The sequence below is a fragment of the Columba livia genome, chromosome 1 (assembly GCF_036013475.1).
Source record: "Columba livia isolate bColLiv1 breed racing homer chromosome 1, bColLiv1.pat.W.v2, whole genome shotgun sequence".
NCBI classification, from domain to species: domain Eukaryota; kingdom Metazoa; phylum Chordata; class Aves; order Columbiformes; family Columbidae; genus Columba; species Columba livia.
Genome location: NC_088602.1, coordinates 175820371 through 175845041, shown reverse-complemented (window position 1 = coordinate 175845041; position 24671 = coordinate 175820371). Strand labels below are relative to the sequence as shown.

Below are 24671 nucleotides of genomic sequence, written 5' to 3'. Positions count from 1 at the left end.
TTTATCTGGCAGACCACAAAAATGTATGACCACCAGGCTAATTCTTAAAGCTGTTTTTTTGGGCAGAATCCTCCTGAAACTGACTGGTGAGCCCAGATGACCTGCCTGCACCACAAGTGCAGTTTAAATGACATACCCACATGCATCATGCAACTGTGGCATGAGAATATCCGAGTTTGCTCTTGGTTGATCAGCACAGCGCATTGCCCAGGGGATGCAGAGCCAGGCAGTGAATAGCAACGTTGCTTGAGCACCACGCTAAGACACATATCTTGTTTACAGCTTTGACACTGCCTTGTTCAACCTCATTTTATTAAATATTTCCAAAGGTGGAGCTGAGAGCTCTCCTACAGAGTTGTTGGCTTCATATCTGTCATTATTAATCAGAACATAAATTATTTGTTTCGGCAATCCCCAAAAGGTGTTGGCATTATTTAAGAGCTACTTTCCACTACCACCATCCTCCTCCTGATATGCACCTGCATTGTGGCATGGATTGTAGGCTGTGGTACTTTATTCCATGGGACCCTGGCCTCTCTGTTGAGTCATCTGTTCAATATTTCTACATATTCAATGCAAAGTAATGTCATGCATCTGTAGCATAGCTGTACACACCATGTATCCCTGAGATGTCTGCACCTTAGCGAGTCACTGGAGACTTTCACTACTGTCAATGGCACAGCTGCTGATGTGCAAAGCAAGTGGAAAATAATCTTCTCCCTAAAGTCTGGCTTCTCATCCACCCCGAAACAGGTAATTGTACCTGTTGCTCTCAGAAAAGCACTTGAGACCTTAGCATGGGCACTGGCAAAAATGTATCTTCATCCAACAACACATTGATAGTAGAGAGTATTGTTATGTCTGCTTTTTAGCTAATATAGTGAAACAAAGAGAGATTAAAGCCAAAATTTTATGAGCACGTTGGGCTGACAAATAGTACTTAATTTCTGTATACAAGATGGCAGTCAGTGTCTTCAGCCAGAAGACTGTCCCTTTTCTCCTACAATATCCTGTCACCCCAGTACATGGAAAACATGGAAGACATGGACTTAACTGTAGTGAGACCAGTGAGGGGCCACAGAGATGATCAAGGGACCAGAGCATCTGACATACAGGGAGAGGGAGAGCAGAAAGATGGACTAGATGATCTTGAGATCAGACTGTCTGGTCTAAGATCAGCTTTGGCCCTTCTGTGGTGCTGTGCTCTGCTAACTTGAATAGCAGCCCTGGAAGCATATGGGAGACCATCTCCCTTTAGTTCCTGGTGACACTGGCAAAGGACTCATGAGGTGGGCGGGCAGAAAGGTCATTATGAAATTCCTGATCAGCCCTGGCAGCACATCCCATCCACTTGCTCTGTGGGAACAGCAAGGAGCCCCCAAATGGCATGCAAGGGCTACACTCCGCATGGACGATCTTCAGAGGGTGTTATGTAGGCACAGAGACCTCAGAAGAGAACTTGCAAAACAATAGGGGAGGAAGCGATGAAAAGTTTTAAGGGTTGGTTAAATACATGGAATATATGTGGGAGGGAGAGGGGGCATGGAGAGAAGCAGTAAAACAGGAGATGAAAATTGAAGTCTGGTGTACTGTTCAAAAGGCTGCTTTTAATTAAAGACATTTTTTCCAATACAATATACCATGCCAAAATATGAAAACAAGGCATAAAGTCAGACTGTGAACATTTTTGTTTTCAAATAAAACTTTGGTTCAGAAAAATAATCATATGTCTCCACACATCTATAGAATAGTACAGTGAGTGAGTCAATGCCATACTGTCTGTTTCTCATTGGTTAGCTTTGATGTTTGGTTATATCTAAACCAGGTCATAATGGGTTGGAATATTAAAACATCATGTTCTTACTATTCTAGTAAACAACAACTGGTAACTAGACCAAACAGCTCCACTCCCATACTTCCACTCCAGCCATGCTGTGGTAGCAGGTCAGCTTGTGAGCCAGAGACCTGATTTGTAGGAAAGGAACTGGAATCCCATTTTCTAGAGTCAAAATGGAAGTTCGCTGTGGGAAAGGGAATCAGTTGCTGCCTGAGCCACAATACTCACTGCCTTTCAACAAAGGAATCCCTCTAACCAGAGCAGAGGCATAGCAATGATTAGTGCCTGAGGCAGGAGTACGTTCTGCTCCTACATTAAAAAGATGGGAAGAGACACGGCACAAGCAACTGGCTGCTCAGGAGGAAAGCCACACATTGCACTGCAGAGAGATACCTGCTCTCACCATTTCTGTACAAAGGTTTGTACATCTGCTGAGTTCAGAAAATCCGAACTTCTTGAAATGATAGTATCTACAAAGAACTGAAACACCTCAGGTAGATCCAGCTAACATGACTTCAAGGTTATGAAACCATGTGCTGCAGTGTATGTTTGCAAATCATGTGTGCTGGACTGAGTTGGTTAAGTTTTGATATAAAAACTATATACAAAAACCACAGTCTAGAGAGACTGCACAGTGGAGCAGAGTAGTTTAACTCCTCAAACCTGTCAATCTGAAACAAGGTTTGGCTGCTGTAAATCCTGTCTATTTGGAAAAAATCTGTCTTGACACAATCCCTACATCCAGTCTCCAGTATTGTCCTGCTGTAATTTGAGTTGATTGCCAATTAACTTGTATTAATCATCATGAGCAAACAACATACTCTCAGCAAATATTTATCATGCTCCAGCCTAGCATGAAATTTAGTCATGATGGTTAATTGAAGAGACAGGTCTGTGCAATTAAAATATTGTCTAGTGACTACCATAATTTGTGCCGTACGTGTTCAAAGTGAATGACCTAGTAGTGAGAACAAAATCTCATTGGGTATTGCTGATAATGAGAATAAATGGGAATAATGGGGGATAAATGGGAAAAACCCATAATCTATAAGCCCTTTTCCATTATAAAAACATTCTCGTAACTCTTTTTTTCTTTTAAGCCAGCCTATGAACTGTCTGGTACATGAGGGGCAAAATTTGGTACTGAAGCTAAATCTTAGAGCAACGGTGTTATCAGAGTTGATGGAGGAAACAGGGTTTGAGATAAATTGCAGATCTTCGACAATTGCACACTCTGCCTGCATGGAATACTTCTGGGGTTTGGCTTGACTCCAGGAAGCACCCAAAGAAGAATATGCTTTATTTTTGTGTAAAGACTTTGTTTGAGACCCTCAGAAATGGAGGCAAGGGCCCCTGCAGACCTTGCGTGAGCAGTGCGGGGACTGGGTGCCTTGGGCCAGCAGGCAGCCCCATGCAGCTGCCCTGTAACCTCTCCCCATGTGGGCAAAGCCCTCAGCAAAGGGAGGAAATTTAGTTTTAGGCAAATAATTCCATGCTCAGGATTAACTTTTATGGACTTTAAATGGCTGTTTTCTATAAATCAGAGGAATTTAAAAGGTTATAAAAATAACAAAGCCCTCTAACAAGTATTGTAGCAAACATCTGTCGGCAGTTTGGTTTTAAATGATATACACTTAAAATTCCTACAGAACTCCGCTACTCAGTATAAATTCTACTGCATTAGAGTTTTCTTATCACTCAGATGCCATGTTGTGCCTACCTTTGTTTTGTTTCATATTTAATCAAAACATTCACAAGAATGTGCTTTATGTTTTCTTCATTTTACATGAAAAACATAGGATTAGAAGTAATGGCAGTATCTGAAAGTGAGGCAGAGTAGCTTAAATTGTTATAAGCCACAGCTCAATAACCTAATGAAATCTGCAGCCTTTCTAACAAAGAGAATGTGTGTTAGCTTCGCAAGTAGATGTGAGAAATTAACTGTGTTTTCTTCTCATCATGTTAAAGAGATCAGTGCTGAATGTTCTATTTTGTTCCCAGTTAAATGACAAATAAACCCTCATGCAAATTTTCTACATTTAAAGAAATAAACTCATTTTAAAAGTTCCTTTTTATCCCAGATCCATGGATATTTCTGACTATGCGCACACTGGAAGATTCTAGCATGCATCATCCATAGCAGATGCTCACAGCTGCATACGCCACAAATAAAATCACAAAGTAGAGGCAATGTATATGTTTGTCAGGTGTTTACAGCATGGACCATTGCTTCTCCAAGATATTCACTGCATTAGGTCAGAGAAGCTGGTTCATCTATGTTCCAAGATGAAGCATGAAGGAAAATGAGTTTAATTTCAACGAAGAAGGGAGGTCGTAGCCATACTGCACATATCAAGCCACTGAAGAAGTCTGGCCGGAGTATGGGTACATATGTCAGCAGCACATTTTGTTACTGCAGTGCAGTCTAGACACTGCTGTAATGAGCAATGTAAAGAGAAGGGTTCGAGAGGGACACCGGTGAAAAAGACAGATCCAAGTACACCAGCAGAGCATTAACTTTGAAATTCATCCTCATGCACAGGAAAAGCAGGCTACCTGAAAGAGAGGGCCAAATAAATACCCATTGCCCATCATTAGACTGCTAATGAAAATACGATTTTGGTTTACAGAAGAGTCAATCCCTTGATGCAGCAGGTAACTGCGGTGGGGACAGTGGGGCCACAGCCTCGGACCACAAGGCCAAAGCCTTGGAAGGCAGTGTCTGGGTGAACACAACCACAGCCATTTCCAGGTAGGTACAAGTACACTGCTACAAAGGCATGTGGTGTGCAGGATTTCTTAAGAAACAAAGTCACAAGACATTTACAGCTCTTCATTAAGGAAAGACTTGGAGTTTCTCACTCCTTCTCTACCTTGTTTTATTTAGAAATAAAAGAGAAAGCAAGAGAGCACAACTCCCCATATTTAGTTTTCTTGTTTAATGGGTTTTCTGTAACATATTTTATTCCTATGTCTCTAGACATACCTTTGAGAAAAAGATGTTAAAAGGAGACAAAAACATTAGAGTTTTGATAAATATGCACAGTTAATTATAGCTTGAAAATTTCTAGCAAGGAACGATATTTGTCAGCATGAACCAGGCTGGGATGTATACATGGTGCACAAGGTTCCTTTAAATCGTTTTCTTCTATGGCTTACAGATTAAAATTAGAAGGAGAAGAGCACAGAAGGAAGCAGTACACCAAAAAGAGAAACGGCATTAAGAGTTCAGATTAAAAAAAAAAAAAAAAAGAAGATATACATAAGCCTTCATTATCTACAAATATTTAATGAAACATATTGTCTGGTATCCAAAGAACTGGTAAAAGCTCTTCTGCTGAAAAGTAATGTCTTGTTCTTGCACAAGAAGAGCTAGTTTGTTCTTTTGTGATTCAGCAAAAGATCAGTGCTCTCTCCAGTGAAGTTTGCATGATCAAAGGTGTCCAAAATGCCAGTTTCCTAAGGCTAATAAAAAAGGGGGACAGTAACCTTGTTCCTTGGAAAAAAAAAAATAAATACTGTCTCATCAGGTTAGCTCCAACAAAAAAATTTTATACAGGTCTGCTACTGGTACCTGCAACACGGTTGTTCTGTCTACACTGAAAATAAACTGTGAGGTTATTTTCTTCCCCTCACAGCTTGAAAAGTAAGTGGAAACCTGGGCTGGCTGATCCTGGGAGTGCATCTTTACATAGATTACAGACTGTCTGCAGTTTCAGGCTCTGAATACATTTATTTTAAATTAATAGATTAGCCTGAAAATTCTTTTCAGAGAATGTCAAATAAAATGTCAATAAAACCTTTACAATTAGAGAAATGATTGCACTAATAAGCTAATTAATAAGTATTTAGATGACGGAGATCTGAGAGGACACTACATTTAATTAAACAGTATTTCTAAAAGCACAAATGTAAACCTTCGAGGTAATGGCTCATCTGATGTGATGAGAGAAAGCTCATAGCTGAAGATTAAGCTAATCTGCCTCTTGCATGGTGGTAAACATAGATATTGCACACAGATTCATTTTGGCCGTGCTTCAAACTTCCAACCCTTTGTTCTTAAGCCTCACAGGACAGCTTTGAAGTTGAGGATAAAGCTCCTCTAGCACACCATTACCAAAGAACAACCTTCTGATTATGATCTCATGAAAGTGTAATCAATAATTCACACAAGTTAAAAGCGTGGCAAACAGCAAAGGTCATGTAATTGGGCCTTTATTGAGTCCATGTGTTTCACTCTTGGCTGTAACTGGCACTCCTGTACAATAAATATCTCTCCCCAAAATGTAAGCAACGAACTTTCTCAAAAGTCATGAAATCTCACAGCAGCTTGTGTCAGACTGGAGTCCTTCTAGAGTCTCCAAGGGAGATGCTTCCACTTCGGTATGCTCAAGTGACAGAAATTCTGCAGCATCTCTGAGTGGGAGTTTCTTCATTTACTGCTCAGTAGATAATGGTCTTTAGCCTTGTATTCCAAGCAAACAAGTGTTTAAAAGTTATGGTGAAAATGTTTTTAAAAAATTCGACTCTTTCCTGACTAGTTGTTAGAAAGACTTCCTTAACACTGCTCTCTTATAACATCTGCTGGATTGATTTTTCAAATGCTTTTTGGAATATCCAGAGTGATTTTGTTCTTGTTTTACACACTGCCACTGACCAAAGCAAATTCTAGATACTACCATGAAAGAAGAACTAAATTCGTTATTTAGATAGAATGTTTGATCAGTGTATCTGAAAAGGAACTTGTGTGTTTGCTGTCGTACTTGAAATCACACTGCTTTGTATACTGAGACAAGACCCCAGTATGTGGACATATATTACTGTAATATTTCCATATACCACACAGGCCTCCATATAGTTGTGTCCTCTGTAACTATACTCTGAACTTTTCAAAGCAAGATGGACTTATCTTCATAGTAAAGCAGGGAAGTATTACCTCTGATTAATTTAATTGAATAAACTTATACTGCTTAGTAGTATTTTACAGCATGAGAAAACCTTACTTTTGGATTAATAAAGGTCTTATATGAATGTTAAATACTTAGAAATGTTTTAAATCTTGCAAACCTACCATTAGGTTTTGATTAATTGTTGTATAAACAAATCATAGTAACAGTGGCATTGCAGCACCAACTATATATATTATGGAGTTTGCTCAGAACTGAACAGTTTCTACAAGCAACTTCCCTGTTTCTACGTCTGTTTCCATAGGCATCCTCTGCACAGATTCATCCCTTGGTTACAGCATCAGTCTCACAGGGTCCAGTCTTTTGAGTTAAGGTCCAGAACAGTCAAATATATTTGCCAGCATTTAAATGAAGTATCTTCTTTAAAGCCAGCTCCTCCTTGACTTCTTCCACACTCAGAGGACAGAGACCAGCACTTGCAGAAGAAAATTCGGTCCAGCCAGAAGTCTGATTTACCTGCTGTCTTGAACTGTCTTTATCTCTCTCCCTGGATGCAGATGGAGTCTATTTGCAGTGCAGGCATCTTCACCAGCCCTCACTCCGCTGACTTTCTCTGTGCTAGTTTTCTAGCAAAGTCATAGCCCAGAGATGAGGCAAGTCCTGAATTTCACTGTGGCACATGGGCTGCACTGCAGAGCACAGAGAGCTCTCTGTGCTTGATATAATTTTACTGAGTTTTAGTAAGAATTACGTGGAGAAATCCTCTCTTTAAAAATGTCATCCTTCTGCCCCCAGCCATTGCTAGCATACTAATCCCTTGCTACTCTTCAAGGCGTGTCCTCTTTGCCTTGCCCTTCTTCTTGTCACAATCTTTCTTTAGATGGAATTCGGATGGTGAATAGGGCAAAGAGCCATGCTGGTTTTCATTTTGTCTCCTTCTGCTACAGCCCGTTTCTTCAACAGGATTAAGAAATGGTCCTGGCACTTTCTAGTTAAAAGGTTTGTGCATATGAACTTGATGAAAGACAAAAGTATTGTTCTGATACAGCCAATGCTTGACATGACCAGGTTAATCCTCTATTTGAGGAAGATGAAAGAAATTAGGAAGAGTTATGACAGTCAGGGTCAAGTTGAGCTTCCAGATGAACCCTTTGCACACACTTGCAGAATGAGTCCTACTCAGAAAGGTATGAAGTTTATTTTGGGAAAGCCATCCTTCTGTTTTGTTTGTTTGTTTTTACTCTGGATAATGTGACCTATCATCTGTCAGTATAAACCCTGTCAAGGAGTGCCAGCAGCTGAAAGTTCCCCAGAAGAATGTTTTGCAGAGACCCTAACCTGATTTTTATTAGAGAAAATTCCAGTGGGACAGTTCAGCTTCAGACATGAATGTGTGGACCTCCTCAAGCGCAAATTTACCTCTGATGAAAAACCAGCAGGATGATGACAGCAGAAGTCTATACTTTGCTTTGAGATAACTGCCCCACGTGGGATTAAAGAGTTTTGCTAAGATCAGAGATGTGATTTATTCCTTGATGCACAGCTATGGTAAACCTGGTCTGGTCTTGCAGACCAAGGCCAAATTGTCCTTTTTGTCACTCAGTACATCCAGATGGGTTGACAGCCTCTAAATGAAGTCAGAGCCTGCTGGAGGTTCTCCAAATCCCCCTTACTGACTAAACGAGGTGAGTAGCTCTGGGCTGAGTGCAGTCCATGGTACTTTCAGGAAGAAAGAAACACAGAAGCAGAATGACATCCTGCACTGCAAACCTCGCTGAGCTGTTGGATCTGCTATGTGCATCACTACAGAAACGCCGTGCTTAGCACAGCAGCCCATAGGTCAAACCCTCCCTGTCATCTGCAGCGGGACTCGCTGTGATGACATTCAGCTGAGTCAATTTTGTTGGTTCTGCTTCAATTTCTGCCTGTTAGAAGATGCTTGAGGTCTGGGAGTTCTGTCTTTTGTTTTGATTTGCTACATTTTCTGTAGCTCATCATAGCAGGACTGCACCTGCGCAGCTCAAGGCAGCCCAAGATCGGGCTGTTGCAGTCCTACACTCTTCAGACATGGCTGTGTGGTGAGCTAACTGAGACAGCAGACCAAATTAAATATTAAACACTTCTTTCTGTAGGGCTAGTTTTCAGCCAGAGCAACTCTCTGAGCAGCCACACAGCACTGGCACAAGAAAGAGAATGGAAATGTGTGACCAGGGATGGGAAAGAAGACATGATCGTGTCAGCTGCTAGCCTGGCCAAAGCTGTTGTAGAATGCCACTGTAGAATTGCTCCTGTGCCGTTGACAGACACCAGCTTTTCTCACCGCACTCTCAAATTTCATTATCTTGGAGTGAGGAAGAAACTAAGCTGAGAATCATCAGTGAAATGATTATTCCTCCAACGCACTACTGAAACCAACAGAACCTGCACCCAAATAGGGCACGCACATTTCTGATGGCACTGCCAGAGCTGTCATGTAGACACAAGGCTTTTTAGCTCTGAGAAAAATGAAAGATCCAAACACATGATTCCACCCTCAGTCATATGACCTTGCCATTGTTCATTAAGATTATACACTGGGAATAATTCAAGTTGACTCATGTTTGTGATGTTTTTAAGCTTGAGGCAGTTCAAGTTAACAGGTTTATTTGGAGCAACACTGGATTAAAAACACATTTCTGAAATGTGACCAGGGAGCTGTACTCTTTAAATGGAATATGACACACCTCTCAGGAAAGTGAGACACATGCCAAGTGCCACCTTTCCAATTGTGACATGCCACTTATGCATGCCGTGCGGCTGAATTGAGGATAGGCTGCACATCTGTTTTCAAGTGGTTGTCTTGCCATATCTTAGGAAAATGTTGTACAGAGTGTTACAGAAGAGAGCGGACAAGGATGCTGCACCAGGAGGCTTTTGCGACCGTATCAACTATATGTACATTAGGTGCTTGTCACTGAGGAAATCCACTGGTCAGGGTTTGACCTGTCTCATCTAAAGATGATGCTGTTCTGGTGCAAAGGTGAGGCCCGTGCTCTGCTGTTTTTGCGCAGGAGGTGCTTGGGCAAACCAGTGTGGAACACGTGCACTCCCGAATCAGGACAGGCTGATCTTCTCCAGCAGCCTTTGCCTCTACGGTGGTGCACGCAGCATATGGGCTCCCTCCTGTGGGTCTCCTAAGATGTGTCAGAGAAGGACCACGCAAGCACAGCTCAGGAGCACTGCAGCTGAGGAAGACACCACACAACCTGCTCTCTTCAGTTCTGCTCAGAACAGGGACCCTCCCATGCCCTCCCCAGCATGAGGGGAAGGAGATCCCTTCTCCCCTTCTCTGCTCTGCTCAGAGCAAAGGGACACACTGCTGTCTAGACTGCTGTCTAGACAAAGTGGGGTTTTTCCTTATCCTTTCTACCTTTCCGCTTTTGTTTTGTTTTGTTTCGTTTTGTTTTAGGAAACAAAGAAAATGCTATAAAAAAACCCTCTTGTGTTAACAAGAAAAAAGTTTCAAGAAGTCTAATGATATCCACTTAAGCAGCCAAAAGTCAGGAAATACCAGTGAATAATGCTGTATGTACAGACATAGCTCTGTCTCCTTGTTTTTACAGGACATTAAAACCTCATTAAGTATATGATCCCATACTAATTCTCATCTATATGGCATAATATCATGCAGCTTTTTCTATAATTGTGAATCTTATACAGGCAAAAGGCAAAAAACCTGGCGCTGAAGTCCTGTGGGTTTCCTCAGAGTGAATGGCTATTACAAATGCTGAGAAGCCTTTGAAAATCTGCCCCATTAAGTCATGGAAACATTAACATGCAAATACAGAGTAAACCACACAGTTGCAAGGTGTGTTTTAGAAGACATGCAGAGGTCTAAGGAAAACATGTTTGTACATAAAGACCAACTACCTTGATTTAACAGTTTGTTTCTGTAACCTTTCATTTGTATTTAACAAACTGACATGCATATGAATTAGGGGTGGCAGAGGCTGGAATGCCACAGCTTGCTGACCACAAGATTCATTGGAAATGTTTTCTGGGTAAATGTGTACGGAAAAAACTCCTGAGCCCAAACCATGCTGGTCATATGCAAATATCCACAAATGTTTTCAAATGCAGATTTTTAAAGTAGCAGAAATCTGTTTTCTGAAAAATTATGGTTTATCTGTAGGATATTAACAGACTCCTGAAGGACAACAGGTGAACAACACACCTCAGTTTGAAGGTCCATTTTCAATGATATACTGAAAGGTATGTTTAGCTAATGGTTGAATTTTCAACATACAGGTTGTACAAATTTTAATCCGAGGCTTTTTGTTTTTCAAATAAATGTCTTCAGATATTTTCTGTGCATTGAGAGTGATCAGTATCTCATCTTATGCTTGCCAGAAATAACTTGGGCTTTACCAGAGAAACTAATTTAAGCATACCATCACTAAATGTGGCTTATATGGAAGTCTATAATCAGAGATAAAAAGCAAGCTTCACCCAAACATCTCTTTGCTGCTTGATTATCATCAGAGTAGACACCTGTGCATTTAAAGTAAACTGTCCCATGAATGTGGCAGGGGTAGCAAAACCAGATTTGTTGTCAAGGCATAATAATAATGTGTTAAACAGAGCTGCAAATTCTCACAATTGAATATCAGTTCAAGAAATTCTGCTCAGGCTGTAAGAAAAGCTCCTGCTCTCCTTTCTATGTCTTGCCATGCTTAGGGAAGCCCATCCAGACCGGCTGATTCCTCCACCAGACACAGACTGGCACATCTCTCTCCTCAGAGCAGAGAGGCTTAGTTTTTGTGCTCTCTTCTGTTTTGATGGGGAGTGCTTATAAAGGAATCAGACAGGGAAGAACCTCACAATACTACTTTCACAGAAGGGCAATGGCCATCCCTTTTCTTTCCATCTCACAAAACTGGCTTTCTGCTTCCCATTCTTCATGACACCTCTGGTCTGGTGATGGGAAGAAATCCCGGAGAACCTGGGTCTGCTCCATCACCTGCCCTAAGCCAAGAAGGGGAGAAAGACCTTGCTGCTGTTACCTCAACATTTGCAGACAGGGACAAGACAGAAGTTTCTGTTGGAGTTGTTGGGGTTGTGGAGAGGTAGAGGAACAGAGATTTCATGAGAACTTGCAGAGGCTGAAAGCTCTATACCTCCAGGTAGCCATTCGTTCTGCCAGCAAACTTTCAGGTTCTGCATCTTTTTAAATGTCTCCCCATTAATTTAATTGAATAAACTTATACTGCTTAATAGTATTTTACAGCATGAGAAAACCTTACTTTTGAATGAATAAAGGTCTTATATAAATGTTAAATACTTAGAAATGTTTTAAATCTTGCAAACCTACCATTAGGTTTTGATTAATTGTTATATAAACAAATCATAGTAACAGTGGCATTGCAGCACCAACTATATAAATTATGGAATTTACTTGACTGCAAATGTTTGGCAGGATAATTAAAAAGGGCCTTTTAAGTAAACAGGATATTCACACTGATACAATTCAAATGTGAACTACATTAGTGGGCAGGATAAGGTGCAGACTTTGTACAGTCAAAGGGAAGCTAATGTTCTGTCAAGTAAAAACGTGAAACGCAAGTGGTTCTTGATGTGATGAAGGCCTCTAGTTTCTGTCTGGGAAGGACACTGTAAGCTTCTCCACACTGTACCTAATACTGATATGTCACAGCTCTGACTAGAGGGGAGCAACATGTTGGGCCGTAAGCTTTCAGTGATGCTCCTTTGCCAATGCAGAAATCTGATCATGCCTATGCAATCTGAATAGAAGTTCCTGTGCAAAACTGGAAGGAGGAGAAAAAACACAGCATAAATTAAAAAAAATATAAAATCAACTAAGATAATAGTCAACATGCCCTGTTAGCAAATGATTTCGCAGTTCTTAATATGGCTATGCATTTCATCTGTTGTCTGTGACTACAGATCCAGGTGACTGTATTTTGCCTCTCTTCTCTCTGGCAGATGCCTGTGTGCTCTGCTGTGCAACCCGCTTGCTCTCCCCAAAGGTCCCTCTGTGGAATACTGCAGGCATGTAGCTGCTTGCAGCTATTTGATGTATCTGTGGATTCACAAGGAAAAAAATACATTTCTTGCAACCTGGTCACTCAAGTGGACTCTGTTTCAACAGTTCAATTTATTTCCCAGAACCTCTGCAAGAAAGGGAACTGGCTAAAGTTCAAACTTGGAAAATGAAAGCAGTGTTTCTTGCAGTTTAAAAGGAATAGTCTGAAGGTGGTACTTGTACTCCTTACTGAAGGTGTTCAGTGGACTTGATTATTTGCCTGTGTGGTTTTTAGTCTCCTATTCCCATTGACTATATCAATATTCACATTTGCAAGTTGAGAGCAGCTAGAAAACATTGCAGGTAGAGCCCAACTTTTCCAGCTCATCAACAAGTTGTGATCTTTCCATGTCTTCCTCATGTTCCCAGAGAAAAACAGGTTCATAATCACAGTGTTGAAAGCTCTGAACTTGTTCTCTGTTCTGATGGTCAGGATGGTCCAAGAGCCTTCCCTGTCCTGCTCTGGCCAGCCATCACTGTGAAGGCTGGCTCTGCTGCTCTTGCTACTGGTTTCTGTGCTTCAGGGCCCAGAGCTGGTGACAGGTCTTCTCATCAGTGGGCTGCTGTTTGGGGAGTTTGTTTTCCCTGGTGATGGGCCAAAACCTGAGGCTAGGAGACTGCCAGGTTTGATGTCAGGTTTTATTTCCTTTAGGATCAGCTGGGTTGAGCTAGCTGTTTATCCAGGCCAAGGGGTAACTTCAGAGGATTTGTGGGACCAGCTCTGAAAGTGCTTTTTGGTCTCTAAGTTATTTATTAAGAGTATTTGGCAGTGATGGCAGCAAGTACTGAAGCAACTGGAAGGTTATTGCCCACTTTTCCTTGTACAGCCAAACAGGTTGGATTCCACGAGTTGGTTGTAAAACAAAGCAAACTTTCATAAATAAATGCAAAAAATGCGGGGGTTTTCTTGTTGCTTGGTTGAAACAAATCCACCCTAAATCTTTGTAAGCCTTTACTAAGGCATTTTTATCCCATGTGTGCCTCTTCTCCAAGTCAGACTTGTTGGGTAACTCCTCCTCAGCATTTTTGTGCAGCTAGGTGGTCTTCTATGAATGGACTATGAATCCACATACTGTGGTGGATTTCAGGTATCATAGCCGGATAAAGTCCTCTCAGTGCATCTATCTCTACAACAATATCACAGTCTTGGCTTTATTTATATTAGTTTTTCTGAGGCACATTTCAGTTTGCTGGTTCACTGTGATTGTACAAGTCTGTCTCAGTTTTCTGTTCCTGCCTGGCCCATTTGTGTTAATAGCTGGCTTGAGGGATTAGAGGAGAACGGTGGATTTTGTTTATCTGGACTTTAGTAAGACTTCAAGTACCCTCTCCCACAACATGGTCACAGAAGAAGTAGGGAAGTGAAATTTATGTAAGTGAGGTAGACTGCTGCACTGCCAGGCTCAGTGCATTATCACCATCAGCACAAGACCAGCTGGAAGCCAGTCACTAGCAGTGTACCTCAGGGGCTGATACTAGGTCTCATACTGTTTTAACATATTCATTAATGAGGTTGATGTTGTGAGGATGATGACCACCCTCATCAAGTATGCAGAAGATACAGGAATGGAAGGAGTGGGCTTGCAGGAACCTCATGAAGATCAACAGGAGAAGTGCAAAGCCCTGCATCTGGGAAGGAACAACCTCATGCACCAGTACATGCTGGTGGCCAATCAGCTGTAAAACAGCTTGGCAGAAAAGTACCTGGGGGTTCTGGTGGACACCAAGTTGACCACGAGGCAGCAATGTGCCCTTGTGGCAAAGACCAACAGCCTCCTGGGCTGCATTAGGCAGAGCGCTGCCAGCAGGTCCAGGCAGGTGATCCCTCCCCTCTGCCCAGCACTGGTGAGACACACCTGGAGTGCTGAGTCCAGTCCTGGGCTCCCCAGTGCAGGAGAAACAGGGACATATTTGAGCAAGTCCAGCGAAGTGGCATGAAGGCATGGGAACATGCCTCTCAGAAGTTTGAAGACATGTCTGGTTTTCCCTATTTGGCTCTTTCTTTTATTAAGTAAGCGTAAGGAAAGAGAGAAATCTTCGGCAGGTTTTTCTGCAGGCTGATAGGTCTAATAAGGGATTGTGAGGACCGTGAAGGCCAGCAGAAGCCCCGCACGACTGTCAGTTCACACACATCACCTGCCAGGCTGCCACCCAAGGGAAAAACACGCTGATCTCCATGCACGTGTACTCATTGAGTAGGACTTCTGATACTTTATACAACTGGCTCAGCTCGAAGTGTCACAGATAGCCCCGATGCTTTTTGTACATGGATCTCAACTTTATTTTGTATAATAAAAGCCAGTCTTTCATTTTATTATTACACACATTATTACATATATTTTATTACGATTGCAGTTTATTACAACTAAGATTTCAGAATGGCAGTCTCCACAAACCAAACAGAAGGGAAAAAAGTGCAAATTAACTGTGCATTCAACAACATATCCAAAACGTGACTGATTATGTGTTTCTTCCATTTAAAATTTTCCAAAAAGCCCTTTATGTAACAGAAAATACCACTAAAGCTATATTCTGGTTTTACTGAAATGTACACCTGCAGCAGACATCTACTACACTTCATAAATATAATTCACTGCAAATAACATGATGTGTTTTGTTATGGAAAGACTAAGGTTTGCAATGCAACTGTCTCTTCTTTACTATGCATTTCGGGTGACTGCACTTTCCACCATGCCTGGCTTACAGTCTGATGTAGGGAAGAGTTTGTCCAAAAATGAACAGTTGAAAATGAAAGAAGAAAACAAAAAAATGCCAGCAAAACAAAAAATCCAACATGGTCTAACAGCAGAATAAATGTGACTAACAGAAGTAAACCAGCATCTTTCAGAAGTTGGAATTTGTATGAAAAAAAAAAAAAAAAGAGAAAAAAAGAAAATAAAAGAACAGACCCTGGCAAGCCAAATGTAAAGCCTCAGTAAAGTGAAATAAAAAAGGCTTTGAGATGCATTCTCTTGAAAGCTTTAAAAATACTAATCGGAAACTCCATGCTTTGAGCTAGGATATGCAATATTTTAAATTCTATTCAACATGATGCAAGTATCTACTACATCCCACTGTTTTGAAGCTCAGGGTCATACCATATTCCTTACATAGGCACATGGCCTAGGAAGAATGTGGCTTATTGTATTTGTTTTATAACTACCTAAAAATCTGTTTGGAAAGCATGATGCCAACAGAAGAAGTTAAATACGTTAATAAATTCTTCCTGCTAGTTCTTGTTATGGCTAATTTCTTACTTTTTACTCCATGGCATTACTTGTAATGGCATTAACTTTAGAACACTAAGAACATACTAAGGAAACTGTCTGTAAAAAAGAGGTGTTGTGAAGAGAAAACATTTTCAGTTACATGAAGAGGAAAGCAACACAGCCAGGATTTTATATTTCAGAAAAAATTCTAGTAACATCAGGAGAGAAATCTGTATCTTTTCACAAAATATAGTCTTGAAGTTTGGGGTGTCCTGTTAGTTCCGGTGCTTTTCAACAGTTATGTTGTACAATGCAGATACTACTGTAAAAGTAGCGAAAATATTTTCTTACTTATGATTTTTTTTGTTAAAAATGTATTAAAATATTTATAGAAACAATGAAAATCTTGAAGAATGGCTTATTTAATACAGCTTTACACTGCCATGTAAAAAGAATAATTGTGTAGTTTATACATATACCATGTAAATTACTATGGAAACCAGATGTAGCTTACACTACAAGGTGCCTTGTAACTCATCTCTGCTGAGCAATAAATCCCCCCCTTTTCTTCTTGGCAAAACTTTGAGAAACTTTACTGCTGTTTTCTATCAGCAGATACAACAGATGGCTGGCACATGCCTGCTTTACTAAGAAAGTGGGATCTCTACAGCATTACTTTGATCCCTGGTGGCATGTCTACAACACTGAGATGCAAAATACCACAGCTGAGCAGAATCTAAATATTAAAGGTTTGGAGCTCTGCTCTTGATATGAGAACCCTCTGTCTAAAAATCATGCTCACAGGACATAAACATCTTCACATTCCACATGGAAATTTTGGTACAGAGGTCAGAAAACAAAGTATTTCCTCTGTTTGGTGACATGAAACCACAGTGAAGGTGCTACTATAAATCCCAAGAGTGTGAGTTTATGCGATTGCCTTGACCAGACTTCCAGAACAGCCATACTTTTATTGGAAAAAACCTGAATTGTGCATATGAGACATTTTTCAGCTGAAAAGCATCACTGTAATCACTGAGTATGAATAAAATATTTACAAAAAGTTTAGCGGCCTCTTTGAAGAAAAGTTTCCTTTGAAGAATTATGCGTTTTCAAATTCACCAGGTTTTGTTTTCTTTCAGTTTATCAAGGAAATAGTAAAGTTTGAGTGGAGCACCTTATTGCAACAATAAGGCTTAAAATGAGAAGCCTGTTAGCTTTCCTCTGGATAAATAAACAAAATTTCTCCCATCATAGGTGGATACTCCATTTTATCTTCATGGTCAGGCTACATCTCAGCAAGACAAGGTAATTCCAGAGAAAGCAATCGAGCTGTTCAGGTTGATGGTTACATTGCTGAGATCAGAACCACCCTCCAGGAGCTGGAATTACATAACATTCCTAAGCTCCACTTCACAATTTAGAAATTATGCTAGAAAATGTACTGATGACATATATCTCCTCTTTCTAAGAGGTGGACATCTTTTTGCTTTACTCATGATTATCAATAGCTCTTTGATTAGAAGTAACCCAGGCTTTCCAGTAAGGACAGGTTCAATTGCCGAAGAACTACACACTGGGATGCCCCCTTCCCTCCTGATCCTTGTGCTCATGTGACCAAAAACTCTCCTAGACCAAAGGCCTTTCTTCCTCCAGCACTTCATCTCCTTGTGTGCACATGCATCTCTCCTGTTGTAGGGCAGGACCACCACTACCGTATCACAAAAAGGCGAGCAGCCAGCAGCAAAAGGCTGGATATATCTTTAGCACGCAATATACATGCAATATCCATGCACCCAGGTTCTAGGATAAGTTGGGGAATGACCTGTTAAGAGAGCTGTGTAAGGGAAAGCGACCTGGGGGTCCTGGTGGACAGCAGGATGACCATGAGCCAGCATGTGCCCTTGTGGTCAAGAGGGCTAATGGCATCCTGGGGTGTATTAGAAAGGGGGTGCTTAGTAGGTCGAGAGAGGTTCTCCTTCCCCTCTACTCTGCTCTGGTGAGACCACACCTGGAATATTGTGTCCAGCTCTGGGCCCTTCATTTCAAGAAGGACAGGGAACTGCTGGAGAGAGTCCAGCACAGAGCCGTGAAAATTATTAAGGGAGTGGAGCATCTCCCTTATGAGGAAAGGCTGATTGATTGTGCTTGGAGGAGACTGAGGGGTGACCTCATTAGTGTTTATAAATATATAAAGGGTGAGTGTCACAAGGATGGAGCCAGGCTCTTCTCAGTGACAACCAATGACAGGACAAGGGGCAATGGATACAAGCTGGAACACAGGAGGTTCCCCTTAAATATGAGAAGAAACTTCTTCTCAGTGAGGGTGACAGAACACTGGAACAGGCTGCCCAGGGAGGTTGTGGAGTCTCCTACTCTGGAGACATTCAAAACCCGCCTGGACGCCTTCCTGTGTAACCTCATCTAGCTGTTCCTGCTCTGATGGGGGGATTGGACTAGATGATCTTTTGAGATCCCTTCCAATCCCTGACATTCTGTGATTCTGTGTGTGATTCTGTGTATATGTGCATCCTCCAGTCACATGCACCAAATCCCATTCACTCACCAGCACAGGACTGAATATTCAGATGTCACCTCATGGACACGCATTCAATCATGCAACAGGAGAGAAGCCCTGGGGTACATTCCATAGCCAGGAGTAGGAAGCAAGCAGCTACATTAATTTATCTGACCCCAAATACTTCTCCCGTATTTGAAAGGAAGAAAGCAGCCTGGGCAGGCTGTGGCCAAGACTGATTGTTTTTGTAGGGACTGATACAGAACAAAAATTCCAACTTGCTTTTTGGTTTCTTTTTTCATCTCCCATCTATTAAAACAACCCAACTGCTGCTCTGTCACTGAGCACTTGCTTCCTCTGCACTGATCAACCCTTTTTTTTTTTTTTAATATGGTTCTCTCCCACCAATACTTACATATAAGCTTAATTTTATCACTGTCAGAAGTCCCACTGAAAGTTAAGCATCTATATTGGTATTTGTAGATTCGGAGATTGAATATCTTTCATAAAGTTCCTAAATGCTGTAGAGATTATGTTGTCACTGCAACTTTTGGCACATTCCACTGATGGACATAGTGCAACATGCTGCAGCATTAGCATAACAGGGTCTACTCCTCTCTCATTGGCAAGTCTTGAAGTGTGGTCTTCCCCAGAGGATGAGATCCCCAAAAGTCATTATTCTTTCTTTTGCAAAAAACATACAGAATAAGAGCAAGAAGCACACCAGTGAGCTCTAGTGGTTACACAGATACCTACTGTATGCTGTATATTACCACTGATTTTCGTTTTTTTAAACCTTTCAAATCAAGGAGCAATCTTTGTAACTACCAGTTTACCCATATTACATTTTTTTCTAAAGAGACCATAACATCTGTAATCTTACATTTAAATTCACAGGTGAAAACATAAGGTGCATAAAAGCGTAACAATTCTCTTCCACAGTGTTCTAGCCTTCTCATAACCCCTGGCTCATCCTGACTTCACCAGAAAAAGTAGGTATTTGGCACCTTCAGACCCTGAAATTTGGGGTTTCCCCTAATTTTTCCTAATATTTATTAGAACTAATGGACTAAGAAACTGCTTTTCTTTGGTTAATGTTTTCTGGTGAAAATGGCTTCAATTGTTTACCATACAAAACCTTTTCCACATAAAATGGTTACAGGGCACAAAGGCCACTGTTTCAGAAACATAACATCTAAATGTAGTAGGGTTTTACCACTTCAGTTTACATCAAATACGAGTATAATCTAGTCCTTAAAATCTTCCTTTCAACAGACATTTTTAAACTAGAGTATGGACAAATGCAGCAGTTCAGGACTGAGAAGTATTGCCACTTCCTAGGTTGAATTATTTACTCACCTACAACTTGGATCAGTATTTATCCCAGGACCAGGTAGATGAAATCTACCCACAGGATATTTATAGCCACTTTCCACAGGTGTAAACAGGGATGCAAAGTGCATTTCAGGAGAGACTCAGCCCTACTCTGTTGGAGATCCCAGGCACTCACCCAGCTGCTCTCTCATTCCCCTGTCTTACTGATATCAGGGCTAGAAAACATGTAATGACACAGACAGGATCTCCTGGAGAAGTCTGATATCTACAGACCCAAAAGGGTTCTAGCTACTGCTAGAGGCTATGGCATATGCTACTGACAGCACTCAAAACCTTGGAACCTTAGAGAAGTATCTTTAGATCTCAGGTGGGATACAAGGGTCTATAAGGCACAAGATACGAGACTCACATAAGAAATTATTTCAGTTTTACCAAACAGGACACAACTGTATGCTAGTTAACAGTTTTTTTTTACAGAAAGCAGTCTAGTACTTCATTATCTTGAATGTGTTTCTTCTTTCAAAGAGTACTAGTATATTTTACATTTTCCTTCTTCCTTTCTTGTCTCTTTTCTCTCCTCCTCCCCTCCTTCCCTCCTCCTCTCCCCTCATTCCCTTTCCCACTTCCCCTTCCCTGACTCAGGAAATTCTCAGACAAAAGTATTCTGCCAAAATAAAAGTAGCAAGTGTTTAGTACTTTCCTGGACTTGTCAGTGGAAACTTCTAAGAACCTGTATACTCCCACCGCTGGGGGAAAAAAAAAGAGAGATGGGAAATGCTGGGAAAAAAAAAACAACCAAAACTGTGTTCTTTTCCCACAAATAACTTTTATCTGACTCTATTTGCAATGCTACTATGGGCATTGTTCAATTACAATATATAAAAAGGTATGCCAATGTCTTCCTACAGGCTACAGAAGAAATACACATGGTTTTTCCCATCCCTTCTCCTCAGGAAAAGGTCTGGCTGGCATAGGGACACTAAGTGCCCTTGTTTCCACAGAGACTCTCAAGAACTATGAGTAACAGGTAGCTGTATTCAAACACCTCTAAGGGATGCAAAAATCAACAGGACTGTTTGTGCTACCAAAAATTAGACATTTTCTCTAGGATGCTAAGTATGTTTCCCCCACTCCTGAAACACCAGAGCATTGAAACTCTTTTCTTAGCTCAGACTGCTGTTTGAAACCCTGCTTTTCATCTGTAGACCTGCATAAGTATTTAAATATCCACAACCACAAGACTGGAGTGCCAATGTTTGTGTTGACTGTACACAGATGAACTTGTAAGGTGTACCCTACAGGTGGCTGTAAAATCTCCAAATGCAGAGTCTCTTGGTTTTAACACTTGTTTGACCCATAAATACCCAAAAGTTAACACATTGTTCTCTGAATACAGAAGTGCAAAGATGCTACTTTAACCATTTAGGTATTTCACTTACTAATTATGGTTTATCTAACAGGAATTCAGTAATTCAGCAAAGAGGAGGAGGAGGAATAATGGGTTAGACAGCTTTGCCACTGCTCAGAAGGGGTTTTGTCCTGCAAGTTGCATCAAGGGGAACACTTGCCTATGCTGTCTCTAAGTAAGTCTGTGACTCTTCTCACTGAAATCAGTGCTACAATCATATTTTCCTAATGAGCTACCTGTGGGCAGCAAAGAAGGGAGGAGAGAGCACAAGAAAGAAGGCCAAGAGAAGAGCGACAGGGTTCAAACTAACATCTCAGTCTTCCTTTGCAAAAACAGTTTTATCATGGACAGCAACTGAAGCTGACAGAGAAATGGAACAGGAAATATAGTCCCAAAACACACTAATTATTTCTAGTTATTTAAATGCCAGGCCTTGGTGTACAAAGTTGTTTTCTCTGTAAAGCTGGTGTGGAACGTCAAACACTTTGAGCATGTCACTCAGCCTTTGTGAGTAAGTTTTGTCTCCAGATTCCCTTCCTCTCTAAAAGAGGAGGTAAAGTGTTTCCTAAACTCAAAGGCTTTGTGAGGATAGCAAAAATTACAAGGGTCACAGACAGTACATCAAAGTCAAACAAGTCCTGTAGTTATGAGCAGTATTTTAAAACAACCAAAACCACAAACAAATTTGTGAAGCTGCAATTAGCTGAATTATACAAACAATTTTCATTGAATATTTGCATGTAAATATTGTTTCATCTTTACCAAGCTCTTTATTGTATGAAGTCAGTGTTCAGTATTGTAAATTGGTTTTATGTTACAATTATTTTTTTCTGTATCCATGATATCATATGCTAACGTCGTTCAGCTTTATGCAGATTCAGCATATGTTGTCAGTGTGTCAAATTGTGCATATGTGTCTTCATGAAAATGTCATGCGTTCTTATCTTTCCAACAAAATAATCCAAAGGTATTCAATGCACTGCAGATTTACGTGATTTTGCAGTTAAACTTGGTAAAAATAAGTCTACAGAAAAGACTTATTACTTGCAAGGACTACACATTAAGCATGTACATTTAGTAAACAGGGATCAATAAATTACGTGTAGTGTTTGTCCATAAGCTAAAGAACGTTGAAAGAAAATTGCATCCACATAACTACCGTCAAGTAAAATTTTATTTAAAGTAAAGGCAACTGGTTATCTTCCTGGTGAGCTCTGACTGTTCCCCCGCACCGCACCAGCCTGCCGGGTTCTCCGCTGCCCGAGACACCCGCACTTCACAACCCCACCTTCAAACACACTTTCCCAGCGATGTGGCCGCGTTTCTCGCTGCTCCCCGCGCCCCCTCCCCGGCCCTGCCCGCTCCCCGGGACCCCGCGGGGCGCCGGTGCTGAAGGCGCTGCCCAACCGGGTCCGGCGACAGACACGACGGCAGCGGACCCGCGCCCGGGGCCGCCCTGGCACGCCTCGGGGAGGGTTTCCTCAACTATTCCAAAAATCAAACCACCTGCCTGGGTCTAAAGAGCCGTCCCCTCTCCTCGCCGCGGCCCCATCTCTGCACCTACCCGTCCCGTTGCCTGCCAGGTGAAGTTCATGGCGTGGATACTGACGGGGATGGCGGGCATCCTCTGCTGGGCTTTCCTGAAGTCGTGGGTGAACGGGGCCATTTTCCCCTCGGACACGATCAGAATATCCTCCTCGAAGCCTGGGAAAGGCAAAGGGGTGCGATGGGCGGCAGCTCCGCCGAGCCCCTCCGGGCCGGGCTCTGCTCCGCGCAGGGCGCTCGTCCGCCCCCGCCGCGGCAACCGGCCGGGGGAGCGGCCCCGCTTACCGATGAGGACCCGCGCTTGCTGGGCGTCGATCCACATGTAGAGCGTGTCGGGCTGCCACGGCGCGGCCCGCAGGCTGCAGAGGCTGAGGGCGCCGCAGAGCAGCGCGGCGCACAGCCGCCCCGCCGGGGCCATGCTCCCGCACCGCCCGCCCGCCGCGCCCGGGACCCGCCGCTGCTCCGGCCGCGCCTGCCCTCTGCCGCTGTGGGACGGCCCCGGCGGCGGGAGGGGGGCGCGGGGCGGGGCGGGCAGGAGGAGGGCGGTGGGCGCCCCGGCAGCCGGGCACGGCGAGGAGCGCGGTGCTGCGAACTCCCTGAGGCGTGCGCCTTCCCCCGCTGCGGAGGGCGGCTGCACGGCGGGGCAACGGGTAGCGACAGTGCAGCTGGGCGGTCAGCCCTCCGCCCCCCGCAGCTGCAGAGGGCCGCCCGCTCCTGCGCAGCCAGAGCCGCGTGCCGGGACACGGTGGGTGACTAACGCGTCCTCTATCACGGGAGACGTGCCACGGGGTCGCCGTGCCCGGCACATGCTGTGCATGAGGTGCTGTGTGTTCTGGCCATCTGCCAGTGTTCACCCCACGGTGTTCACCCTGGCACCACCACAGCCACAAAAGCATCGTCGGAGACACTCGTGTCTGCTTGAAGAAACTAGCTTTGTACGCTGCAGTCACCTGGTACATGCGGCGTTTGAGTTAGGGGTTGGGGAAGCATCACCAAAATGGCATGTTGGGTGAGGGCTCCCAGTTGGATCCAGTGAAGCTGGGCAAGCTGGCTGCCCACACTGGCAGGCCAGACTGCAGAGCGAGCCATCAGCCCCACAGCACAGCAGGACAGCTCTTCCCAGCCCTAGGGAACTGCACAGTGAATGTGACAGTACTCTAAAGAGAGAAAACACTTTTGCCTTGCATTTATCTGGTCTCAAGAAGGGTGGCAACTCTGAAAAACACTGAAATGTTGGCTTTTACACAGAAACTACTGAATGTAGAAACTTAGTAAAGCTGAAAAAATGTTCTGTTCAAAAAGTTATTTAAACAGAATCGTGCCTTTTAAAGGAAAAAGTAGTTTCTTGATTTGCTGGTTTCTTAGATAAGGAAAAAAGCCTAAAAGCTAAAACTAATCAGAGTAAATAAAGTTTGAGTAAAACCCCAAAGTTTCTGTCTGTAATGTTCTGGAAGGAGCTGGAGGGTATTTTCTGCCTCTGAATGTTTCCTTGGGTGCTGCTGTGCTCCATCCCACACTGTTAATATGACTGGAAAAGTTACCTCTGGTTTAGCTGCCTGAAACTGAATTCTTCAGCTCATGGGAAACAGGATGAAGTTGGTCTTGCTTTTCCAGACAGATCTATCTGAGCAGTGATTGCCATGTCAGCTTACACCCAGAAAAAATTCTGAGCTGTGTCTTCATTTTTCATGTTCATATTCAAAGAGCGCAGCCAAACTGGTAAGTGAATTTTTTAAGCAAAAAGTTTATGGTTCAACCCATGAAGTAACCTCGCCCTTCCACTGACATGCTGTACTGTAGGTTTTCCTGCATCTCCCACCATCAGTGGAT

At 42.5% G+C, this 24671-nt stretch overlaps 1 protein-coding gene across 1 annotated transcript in view; it reads right to left on the bottom strand.

Annotated features, from left to right (window-relative positions):
* Positions 1-23331, bottom strand: part of WIF1 (WNT inhibitory factor 1) — a 43219-nt gene extending 19888 nt beyond the window's left edge. The window contains exons 1-2 of the mRNA XM_065048567.1: positions 23127-23331; positions 22861-23000 (exon numbers count right to left, since the gene is read on the bottom strand). Coding sequence (XP_064904639.1) covers positions 22861-23000; positions 23127-23259 — 273 coding nt within the window. The 5' untranslated portion in view covers positions 23260-23331. The remainder of the gene's footprint in view (positions 1-22860; positions 23001-23126) is intronic.
* Positions 23332-24671: the final 1340 nt, after the last annotated feature.